We start from the raw sequence: 12,656 nt of genomic DNA on the forward strand, positions 1-12,656 counted from the left end.
TACGGCCTGTAATTCTGCCCTCCTTATGCAAATGCAGTATTTGAAAAATGGCGGTTTACAGTAAAATTAAATAAACATAGTATTTTTGTGCAAGTACCTACTGCGTTTCTCATTAGAAAAAACATGTTTAGTTTTAAATGATGAAAAAATATATATAAATAAATTATAGCCCCTCGAGATGTCGTTTTTGCATTCAAGTAAAAATTCCAAAAATTATGATTATTGCAAATAATTTGATTAGCCGGGTAAAATTGTCATGATGAATGAAAATAATTTAAGAATGTGACGTATTAAGGGTTTGAATTATCAGGTCGTTCATTCCAGATCGAGAAATAAGGGGCTGAACACTAACCACACACAGAGAGGAAAAATAGATGCATTAAATGTAAAAAAATACATAAATAAGTACAATTTATTTTGGAATAAGTTACATAGAGATTTCAGTAACACATAAGAAAAAAAAAATCCAAATTTAAATAAATATTCCAAATGTCTTACTTGCCATTCTTTAAAGATTTTTGCTTTTTTAAAACAAAAATTAACGTACAAAGAAAGGCCTACGTTTTTACAATACTTAAAATTATATCATAAATTAATATTTTTTACAAGTATGAAAATTGAACCCTAACGTTTCACAGTAAACTGTGTTAAATCAGTAATATCACTGTCTATCAGAAATAAAAACATCTACCAGGACTTTGGAACGTAGCTGTTTGATTTTATCTAAGCCATACTAAATTATCATATTTTTAGGGATAATGATTGCGCTTAAGGATGTTTCATGGCAAGTTGATGCAGTGGATTATTTCTGTGTCTGGAGCTCGATTAAAAGGACGCAGTGTATTCAATATTTTATAAACTTTAATTCAGTTTTAAAATGTTGTTTTCTGACTTGCCAGAAAATTAAAGAATAATAATTTACTATTCCGTAAATGACACCAAATTTGGTACTTTGAGTGCAACGTCATAAAAATATGATAATTTAATTGGCATTAGATGTAAATTATATTTAGCGTGTAAAGCTATAACAAGAATTCTTTTAAGTTGGCTTTAGCTTTTAAACTTTTAATTTAATTATTATATCTACCTAAGTTATATTAAAGCTGCAGGGCTTTATTAAGGCACGTTTGCTTTTAAAAAGTACTTCATTTAGTTCACAAAATTGTATTTCGGTGTCAAATGCTTATTAAGGCAATTTGTGTATCTTTTTTTCTCTGCATGCACTTTTTATTTTTTGTCGTACTCTAAACGACATTTTTGGACTAACATGGAAGTACTTTTTAAAACCACATGTAATCTAATAATAAGCCATGCAGATACTAAATAAGTCTCACTATTTATACTTAAATCGCCACAAATTATATGTATTAGGGGTAGGTGTATATATTGTAAAACATATAACCATACGAGTAGATTAAAAAAACAACGAATGCAAATTGAATTTGTATAGCATGCTACCTACTGTTGATTTTTTCTAAACGATGCCGTTGCAAAATAACCCCAATAATAATATCTTCATAACTGTATACATTTGTGGCTTTAAAATATACTTAAAATAAATTTTATATCAATCGGTGATCATATTCGTCCTTAACCAAACAAAAATTTTACCTATTCGAAACTGAAGAGATCACACGATCTATGAAGATAAGGTGCCGCGTGCGCATTTACGCAATACGCATACCGCAGTGTCATTGGATGCAGTAAGAAAAACGAATTAAAAATAATGGCCGACCTTTTACCGTACTACCACAAAAGTTACTACAGTGCTATGTTACGTCAAAGTCCATCAACATGAAAATAAAGATTGAAAGAGTAGGGTGACCATATTCTCCATTCATTCCAGTTTTTTTTTTGGTTGCTGTACAAAACAAACTAAGGCATATATACCTTTAGTCCTATCTATTGTGATCATTTGATAAAGTACGTTTGATGCTCATTCTTTGCTCCTCGACTCCGAAATGGAAACCATCGGGAAAACTCGAATCTCAATCGAAATACGACCGCACCCGAAATGTCAACCAATTATTGTATTAAATGAGTGACATTGTCATATTCATTATTATGGTACTTTATTATTTAGTGTCAAATGTCATAAGTATCGAAAAATGTACGGCTGTACGATCGTACTGAAACTAATTGAGAAAACATGGATAAATGGGTGAAGACCAAAAAGTTGCACACCTTATTGCAGGTAGTTAAAATTACAATATTTTTTTCCAACGAGACAGAAAATTATCCACAACAACGTAAAATTAATTTTCTGTCACAATGGAAAAGTTAGTAGTAATTCTAACTACTTGCGTTAAGGTGTGCAACTTTTTGGTCTTCACTCAAATACGAAATTTTTCGATGAAATACGATGGCAATTTAGCAGTTGCCACTCGAATGTGTACTCTGCGACTTTTGCTAACACCATTAGCGTTGAGCCGACCATTTGGTTATAGAGGTTAAGGTTGGTTTTTGGAGTCTTTTTGTATTTTTTGTTTCATCTCTAAATTTTGTTACTTTTACGGACATCCCGTAAAATCCATATTGAAAATACAAACGGAAACATAGATGCACAGAAAAACCAGAAAGAGACCAGCGCTGGGAATCGAATCCAGGTCCTCAGCATTCCGTGCTGCGTGCTATACCGCTACACCACCACTGGACAGGACTACAGACACAAATTTCTCCGATGCACCACTTTGTCAGCTTGTTTGTTTCTTATTTAGTCACTTAAGCAGCGACACTAGCGACATCTATGCTTCAGCCCTCATCGAGCTGCTTGTGGTGGTGTAGCTGTGTGGAATGCTGAGGACCTGGGTTCGATTCTCAGTGCTGGTCTCTTTTTCTGGTTTTTCTGTGCATCTATGTTTTAGTTTGTATTTTCGATATGGATATAGAGGTTGTTATCGAATCTGTGGTAATACGGTTTTTGGTCAGCTTAGTATACGACTCAATATTGACATCCTTGAGTGCCACACGATATGATTAATTTCAGAGCTAGTACTTCAAATGACAATAGATTTAAGAACTGCATCCCTTTTACAACATCGAAAAATGAATTTGTTATAAGACATAAAAAAAAAACAAATGTGAGACCATGAAACTGAAACAATGAAATGAAAGAAACTAAATCGCATTCCAGGATGGAAGTTTGTGCTACTAAATTACTGATACCATATTCAAGAAATCATAGCTAGATTTATTATGAAAAGGTCCCACTCTGGTACGCGATTCAGTTTGTTCAACTGTACCTATTATAGTCAACCAAGAAATCCATTATAAATAAAAAAAAAAAAAATATCACTTAAAACTCAATGTCTAAGATCATCTTACCTACTGTTTTTTTTTACGTAGGAGCTCTCGAAAAAAATGATAAAGCATGTAATTGGTTGACTACTGTTGTCTGAAGTTACGTATTTCCGATTATGCCGTTGTATACGGGCGCTTTAGAAAAAAGTGTACCTTTTCTTTAAAAATGAGTCATTTTTGTGACGCCCATACTGAGTGTATGAAAAGAACGTCACAAAACTGTCATTTTTTGGGATTTTTTTTAAACTGTCGTTATCGATTGTGCTTTTCATTTTGAGTAGGAAAAACCATATTAATTTCCAAAATTGAAAAAAAAAGAAAGGGTACACTTTTTTGTAGAAATGCCCATAATACACTCATAGTACTAAAAAGATAGGTAAGTTAATAGTTTTGTAAATAAAATACATTGCAGTCCTAAATAACACCTATCCTACGCTTTAATTTGTGATGTTACGTAGCGGATAAATAAAGGCTAATAAAATAAATAAAGCTAAAATTTTTACACAAAACAGTCTTTTTACAGTTACCGAAAACGACTACAGTTATAAATAAATATCTACAGTTGAGTTTTAACTTAACGAAATGACTATTACATATATTGTAGTCTTTCTCATAGCCAATGAAGTTACACTAAATATACAACACAATAGTGCGTTACTATTAATCCGTCTATTATTGTTTAAGTAGATAGTGTATTTATAAGAAGTTTGCTTGGAATACAAGAAAAGAGAAAGAAATTGGCCTGTTTAACACATGTATTAAGAACTATATAAAATAATGGGATTCAGCGTATTAAAAGAAAGAAAGATGAAAAAGACTGAATAGATATAGAGACATATTCTGACAATCATCCAAGTAATGCTAATTTATAGATTACTTGAAATAAGGACATAAAAGTGCATTTAAAGAATAAATCGGCTTTGATGATGGTGACGATAATTACAAATCGTTACTTGTCAGTTTCTTAAAAGTATGTGGACATTAGGGATTGAAGAAAGAGGTCACGCACATGTATTTGAAGCAAAACTTCTTATAAAGAAACCTACACATCAGTTCCTTAAACTTCAGTCATTTTAAAAACTTGGATCCGACAGTAGTAAGATAAGTTCAAACTCGAATATCACATCACTTGAGAGCTAAAGAGCGCACATTTTGGAATTAAGCGATTGCGCTATCCGATAATCATGTCCTGTTGTGCCTAGACACAGATACTATAAGGTTTCTATCTATTCTAATATAATTTTAAAACTAAAATGTGAAGTGTGGCACTTTTGAAGCGTTTGACAGCTCTACCTCAAATCTTCATACTAATCGAAACTTATTTTCCTTCTTACTCCTTTGTCACTGGACGCCGAATCATTCCTCCTCTTTCTAACAACAGGCGGATCCTTAGCAGTCTTTTCATTCGGGGTAACTTCATTCTCCATTTTCATTTGAAAGCTATCTTTTTCATCACAGATATCAGTGTTCTTCTCCCACCCTACCCAGTTCTCTCCTTCACGTTTGAACCATTCGATGGGTCCGTCTAAAGGTGTTTCGGTATCAAAGTCGAAGTTCCATTTTTTGGACATTTCTGCTTTGTCCCTAGAAAAAAAAGTTAAGTATTACCCTCAACACATCTTAATACAGTGACATGAGTTGCGCGCCGAGTTGATAAATTTAGACTAAGATAATGACAATGACATAGTAGGTAACTGAAAATGATCAATAAAATAAATATTTAAGTCAATCTGGCCACTGGAAGTGAGCCCAATTTAACTTGCAAGATCTGACGCGTATAAACATACATACATAGGTACATTGCAAGTTCAATAAAAGCTCATAATACCGATTATAACTACCTTGCTATGGACTCCTGCAGAACATTGGTACAGTTGTCTATGCGAGCTTCTTCAGACAGATCGGCGTCGGCGAAGAGACGCCTACGCACCGGGTTGTTAGGGGAGATGCGCCGCATCGCTCTTTGGTCTCTAGTTGTCTGTGGAAGAAGAAACAACATTTTATTATTAAGAAATATGCCTTTATTCGCGACTTCATACGCCTAAACTATTAAATCAAGCAGCAGTTTAACTGAAATTCCGGGATTCTACTAAATCCTCATGGAAAATGTGGACATTTACATTATGTTCTTCATTTTGGCCTTATTTTATGACAGTTATAGACAGAGACGCGCCTAATCCTATAAGAACTTGGACCCACAGGCCTCAAATTGACCGGAATTGTTGATCGGCCAGCAGGCAAATAGCACGACAAGTTTGTGTAGTAAGGTGCCTCTAAAATTACTGGCCGGCGCCACATCAGACTTTAAAAAAATTGCCCACCTAGAAAATCATGCGTGGCTAACTATGAGTCATGAGGTACGGAATCCTATTACTGGTGATGGTAAATCGTAAAGGTAAATAGGTAATGGTTCGTCGACTGTTCAGATAATCCCCAAGGTATCAAGAAATTGGAGATGTCACTCAAACCACTCCACTAGGTATACTTAGAGCCCGATGAATGCTCCGATCGGATGTTTATCAAACAAGCCACTTATAAACGAGGCCGCGATGGACGGCCATTTGTAAACAAGCGATGTTGACGAAATAATTGAGTATGCACTGGAAATGTGTGTGCCCATCACATTTGACACAATATGATACCGAATAATTGTAATGTCATTGAAAATCAAAATTACACCAAATTAAGAATCAATAGCTCAACAGGAAGAGGGTAAAATTAAAATAAGTATTGGTTAAAAAAAAAACACTTTTTTGTTGACTGTGCATAGAAGCCATATGGAACCCAATAGGTTGGCTAAAATAGCCACAGGCTGGATACCACAAAGCGGACTTCGGCGGCATGGCAGGCCCAGGCGACAATGGCGGGATGATCTGGCCGCCTTTCTTCGCAGCTGGTCAGAGATCGCCCAAAACCGGGTCGAGTCGAGGACATGGGGGGAGGCCTTTGCCCAGCAGTGGGACACCTCTACAGGCTTCTAAATAATAATAATATATAGGTCCGGGGTCCTTTCAATTCACCTCGACCCCTGAAAGTGCGTCAAAATTAACTTGCAAGATTTGACCCAACAAAAAACACCAAAAAACAAAGATAAATAAAAGCTTGCTTGTTGCTCTAGGTACTTGACCACACAAGACAAAACAAGCATGCTAAAAAAATAGAAAGTAGATATTTCAGATGGATTCTAAATCCTCTGCCTTTATTTGTTGTGGTCATCAAGTTCATTTTTGTTAGGTAAGCTAATTTTTTTGACAGAGAACAGTGGCAATATCGGAGCGAGTCTTTTGATTAACAATAGGACACAACTAAATATAATAATAATAATAACCTTTTGAACCATATTCGTTTATTTTACTACCTACGAGAACGAAACTGCGGACAAAATCTGAGAATCTATAATATACTTTCTTCTAACTAGGTTAACAAGAAGAGATTAAGGGATCTTAATATATATTAGGGATAAGTACCTACACCTTCTTTCTGCGTACCTGTGTTTTTATTTTAAAATTTTCATGTGCAATAAAGAGTTTACATACATACATATTATTATGCAAGTAAAATAGAAGTATTAACCGTACATGTATTTCGAAATGCAGTCCACGTGTTAGCGCCTCGGGTTAGCAGCAGTTAGCAGGCTTACCGCTAGGCTGCGCAAGCGCTGGTGTTAATAACGACGCGAATTGACGCGCGTGAGACTCCGTTTGTTAAACACATCCGTATTTGTAGCCGTTCTTGCGACTGCTAGACTACTACGAAATTCGAAAATATCGTTCCTCTCACTCTCATATTAAATAATATTAGCATCAGCGGGACGGCAAGATACGAAATTCGAATTTTTCACTTCCTAGTAGGGCCAGGTGTGGCGGATTGTTTTTATCACTATAAAAAAATATACTAAACTTGTTAAGAGAAGTCTCTTCGTTCCATTCTCCATACAAACGTAGTCCCGGTCTCATTTGAAAACTAGGCAACAGAAATAGATGAAATTTTGTAAGTATGGACTAGACGTAATTATCCTATGACTGTGGTTTTTCAGATTTTCATATAAATGTGTAATATCAGAATTACAGGAGCTCAAAAATCGTCAAAAAAAAGATGTCAACTTTGCACGAGAATTACAGACTAATAAAGCATTTTTACAAAAATCGAAAAAACCACAGGCATAGAAAATAAAATTAATATCTTGATTGTAAAATATCATTGATTTCTGTGCTATACTTTTCGTATAATATGAGAACAACGAAACCCAAAATTCAACCGCCCAAATCTTAAAAAGCCTATAGCTATCTCGATATAAATTACGAACGTTGCGGAAGGCATGGGGGGGACGGCTGCGAGCGCTTATGTCACGAGCGATAAAGACAGCAATATCCCAAACGAATACCTAACGCGGCCGCGCGGCCGGCAGGGAAACTTCTCTTAATGAGGTGTACAATCACCTGTATTGATATCTACCACAGCGAAGCGTGTAAAAATATCTGTTACATCCTACCGGCCATAGAAAGAGTATTTTACGCTAAGAATATACCAGCCAATTAAAAACCATCTAGCACCGAATCCAGCCTAATTTCGCTCGTTCCAGACCAAATTTAGACACTAATTGATTGCACCGAGCTAGTTATATGAGACAATGCAATTGATCTACGTCTATATATAGCGTGCTCCAGTTGACAGATGCGTGAGACTGCGCCCGCGCAGCAACCGCGAAGGATTTAGGTCGCGGATCATGTGTCGATACCGGCGTGTGGGACTGCGAATTTCTTACGAGGAATGAAAACCAAATACTTCGCTGTTCTGCAACTGCAGCAAGGCTGCGTCTGTGTGACACATAATTATGGTTTTCTCTGATAAAATCAAACCGCCTACTGCGCCCACATAAATTATTGACTATGTAAGTCATAAATATGGAGAGTACATGTCTTGAAAGGTTTGTGTCAAGAAGTGTCAAAGGTCGGGTCAGGAGTACTCTAACTAAACCGACGTGCACGTATGAAAAGATTGATGAATGTAGAGGAAGCGAGAGTTGTATGCCAGGATCGTAGCAAGTGGAAGGATATAGTTTCTACCTACCCCTTGGGAAAGAGGCGTGATTTTATGTATGTATGTATGTCTTGAAAAGTTCGAAAAATTTGTCGCGGGAACTATGCAATTTTCCGGGATAAAACTAAGTATGTCCTTGCCCGAGCGAGACTCAAACTATCTTCATACCTAATTTCATTTAAATCGGTACAGTGATTTATTTAAGCGTGAAGAGGTACATACAGATACACATACTTATGACATTTGTAATAATAGTAAGGATTTTTGTGCATTTTGATAAAGAGGCTTTTTATTGGAAGGCACGCTGATTCATGTGGAAACAGCAGGAGGTATGCCTGCTATGCCTAGTGCACAAAAACATATATGTATCGTATAGATGCCGCTGTCTTACACGTGTAGTTCCAGAGTACTGAATTAATTGGCTTTAGATCATAAATTATATTGTACTAGTTTTTTCGCGCGGCTTAGTCCGCGTGGAATTCGGTTTCATGCGCTGTTCCCTCGAGAACTGTGAATTTTTCGGACTAAAAAGTAGCCTATATGTCACTCTCTGGCCCATAAATTATCTCTATGTCAAAAATCACGACAATCCGTCACTCCGTTTCGGCGTGAAAGACGGACAAACATACAAACACACAAACATGCAAATACACTTTCTCATTTATAATATTAGTATGGTATAAAATTCCAAAAAATATTATAAATGAAACAGATACAAAATTCAGATCTATAGTCAAGAAGACATTAATATCTAAGGCGTATTATAAAGTTAATGATTATATCATGGACAGGGGATATTTGGAAATAATTCCGATCCGCATTAGCGATCCCTTCAAATAGCGAACCTACTGTGTTAAAAATAAAGTTGTGTTAAATACTTGTGATGTATACATATCATTTAATAATATTGTAAATCATTTAAAAAAAAATATACCTCGTTGAGTTTCTTGCCGGATTCTTCTCAACAGAGGTTTTTCCGAACCGGTGGTAGATTTTTTTTGACATTCATAAGTTCTTGTTATAGTCTAAATTAAATAAATATATTTTGACTTTGACTTTGATAGTGTAGTGTAGTATGGATTATTTAGTACTAGTTGAAGTTAACTGTAACTAGATTAAGATATCGCATAACCAACTCTATCTCAACGGACCACAAACTTTTGCATTTTCAAATAGCGCTCAACTTTTACGCAATACGAGTATAATACAACTGCATATAAATCACGTCAGTCAGTTTTTCCTCGAATCATCATCAATTATGGTATAAAATTTTATAACGATACAATAATAAAAATCATCGTCAAGCCCCAATTACTTTCCGAAGCTGCAACGCTCGCAGTAACGAGGAATCTTATGTTACATAACGAACAGCGATCTCGTTTTGTAATTCGTTTGTAACACATTTAATTGCTATGGGGTGTGGAAGGTAAAAATCTGTTATTTTAGAACGGAACGCAGTGTCCGTATTCTTGTAAACGTAAGCATTAGATATATACTTATAAAAATAGATAATACCACATGTAGAGTAATTCACAAAATAAGAAATTAAAATACTAGGTCCGACAAACTTGGAATCCGATGAACTTAGAATCCGACTAGCTTGGAATCCGACGAGTTTGGAAACCGGCAAACCTAAAGATACCTTGTATATTCTGGAACCATTGGAACTTTTGAGACAACTGCCACAATACACTTTTAGATTTAAGAAATTTGTAATCTGTTTTTTTTGTTGTTGTTGTTGTTGTTTCGAAATAAATTTTATTCATTCATTCATTCATTCATTCATTCATTCATTCATTCATTATTCATTCATTCATTCATTCATTATTCATTCATTCATTCATTCAACTTAGAAACAGAAGGTTAGCAACCACCTGTGGCAAATTCGCAAACCGCGTGAACCAAAAAAAAAATTGTCAGACCAGCGCGATGAAACAGAGGCCGTATTGTCTGACATGCAAACGCTTGCTATTGCATTCATTATTTTCTTTCTGTCTAACAGTGTAAGACGGTGACAGAAAGAGATGGTGAAAGCGATGGCAAGAGCCCGCGCGTTAGACAATACGTAAGGCCTCTGGTAACAATCAAGAAAGTTAACTTAAAAAATGAAGACACTTAAATGACGACGCCGAACTTTTATTTAAATTTTATCAGAATAGGGCCGCAAACGCACACGCATCTTTATTCATGAAGGGCATTAAAGGGCCCAATCTGCGTGTCCATCTTCACGCGTAACGCCACAGACAACTCATGAACAACACTTGCTCAATTCTAGCCGCAATTTCGACGCCATAAACACTACTACAATGCTGTGTTTAACATATTTAAATAATGGCAATTACCTAAAGCAAATGCTGTTCGTCCGATCCGTTCGCTTGTAGCCCTTCTAGGCCTGTCCAAACCTATACCTATTAATATCTGCCACAGCGGAGCGTGCAAAAATATCTGACACGTCCCACCGGCCCTAGATTTTTTTGCATTGTTGCATTACACTGCGGCGCCTCGATTGACCACTACAACTCGTTGGCTTTCCGGTCTAATGTAATGCCGAAAATACAAACTGAGACATGGATACACAGGTTTTTATGTGCATCCATGTCTCAGTTTGTATTTTCGATATGGTTTCACGGGATACCCGTAAAAGTAACAAATTTGGAGTTGAAATAAAAAATACTCCAAAAAACCAATCATAATCTGATTGCTTAGTAGCGACATCTCTTGTGTGGGTGAGCGGTTAGTTTCGAAAGAATGTGACGTCTATCGACAAAACATAGATGTTGCTAGTGCTGCTGCTTAAGAAGCGTAGTAGAAAAAAGCAACCTGAGATATGTATGCATAGGAAAAATTCGTGTCTAGATTCCTGTCCAGCAGTGGTGTAGGGGTTATAGCACGCAGCACGGATTGCTGAGGACCTGGGTTCGATTCCCAGTGCTGGTCTCTTTCTCTGGTTTTTCTGTGCATCCATGTCTCAATTTGTATTTTCGATATGGTTCCACGGAATACCCGTAAAAGTAACAAATTTAGAGTTAAAATAAAAAATACAAAAAGACACCAAAAAACCAATCATAATATTGTAATGTAATGCAAATTCCACGATTTTTCTTGCAAGTCTAAACCGTGCCTAACAATAGTTATTTGTGCAACAAGAGAGCAAAGTTGTTTTTTGTTGCGAGTGTTGATTTTGAATCCCGAGTAAGCGAAGGATTCTATAATTGAATCACGAGCGTTAGCGAGTGATTCTAGTTTAGAATCCTGAGATCAGCAAGGGATTGAAATACACGAGATGCAAAAAAACTTTGGTCTCGTGTGACACATACAATTTTTCACCTCAGCAGCGAGAACATAATTTAAATGTAACATAAGAATAAAACCACATATACCTACCTGTTTACAAAACAAACACATTTTTTTAAAATAGAATCCGATTATTATCAAATATAATAATTACATTTAAAACCATAAAAAGAGTCCAGTAGCTACAATACAAATTGCATACTCATAACATGCAATCTTAACTTCTTGTAGGTACTAATGTCACACTTATTTTTTAATACTGCAAAAAGCCTCATCTCGGGGTAATTGAAAAGGTTGAACAATTAACCTTTAAATATGATTTTTATTGAGATTTCTATTACATAAACATAAATAGATTTGTTAAAAAATCATTAAATTTAACAAATAATAATTATACTGTAGAGGCAGTATACGGAATTCTTTTATAAAAAAAAAACAAGAGAAGCGGCTTTCGTGCAACGAGGTTTCATACTTTATTAAAAGATCGGGAAAATTTACATTTTGGAAATATTTCGATATATTTTTAATACCAAAAAATTTAAGTTTGTAATCGACAAATTTGATCCTATCTCTTGCTTTTTTCGAGTTGAAGTGAAATGACAGATCAAAGTAAAGTTCAAATATTTGGAATTCAGTGAGTAGACCCAACACTGTACTCAGCATTTAAAAAAAATAATTAAAAAGTTACTTTGTCTCACGGAGTGAGCAAAATGCGATTTTGCTCACTGATTTCTCATAGCAAAACCTGCCTGTTTGAGGTGCTGAGGTGAAAACATATTTGTACAGTCACCAACACCAATGTGACACAAAATATCTGACACGTCCTTCCGGCCTTAGAAATAGTCCTAGGGCCGGTAGGACGTGTCAGATATATTGAACGCTCCGCTGTGGCAGATATTCATGCAGGTAACTGTACACACATACTCGCAAACCTCACCTTGCCTCACCATTTATTGGAGCACACAGAATCAAAAGCAGCTATCGAATACAAACACAAAGGATACAACAAACACAAATATAAT

At 35.6% G+C, this 12,656-nt stretch overlaps 1 protein-coding gene across 3 annotated transcripts in view; it reads right to left on the reverse strand.

The window, feature by feature from the left end:
• Positions 1-398: 398 nt before the first annotated feature.
• Positions 399-12,656, reverse strand: part of LOC141435508 (uncharacterized) — a 56,739-nt gene continuing 44,481 nt past the window's right edge. For all 3 annotated transcript variants that reach the window (XM_074098202.1, XM_074098201.1, XM_074098203.1), the window contains exons 2-3: positions 5,142-5,278; positions 399-4,884 (exon numbers count right to left, since the gene is read on the reverse strand). In XM_074098202.1, coding sequence (XP_073954303.1) covers positions 4,608-4,884; positions 5,142-5,257 — 393 coding nt within the window. In that variant the 5' untranslated portion in view covers positions 5,258-5,278 and the 3' untranslated portion in view covers positions 399-4,607. The remainder of the gene's footprint in view (positions 4,885-5,141; positions 5,279-12,656) is intronic.

This window comes from Choristoneura fumiferana, chromosome 15 (genome assembly GCF_025370935.1).
Source record: "Choristoneura fumiferana chromosome 15, NRCan_CFum_1, whole genome shotgun sequence".
In the NCBI taxonomy this organism is placed as follows: Eukaryota; Metazoa; Arthropoda; class Insecta; order Lepidoptera; family Tortricidae; genus Choristoneura; species Choristoneura fumiferana.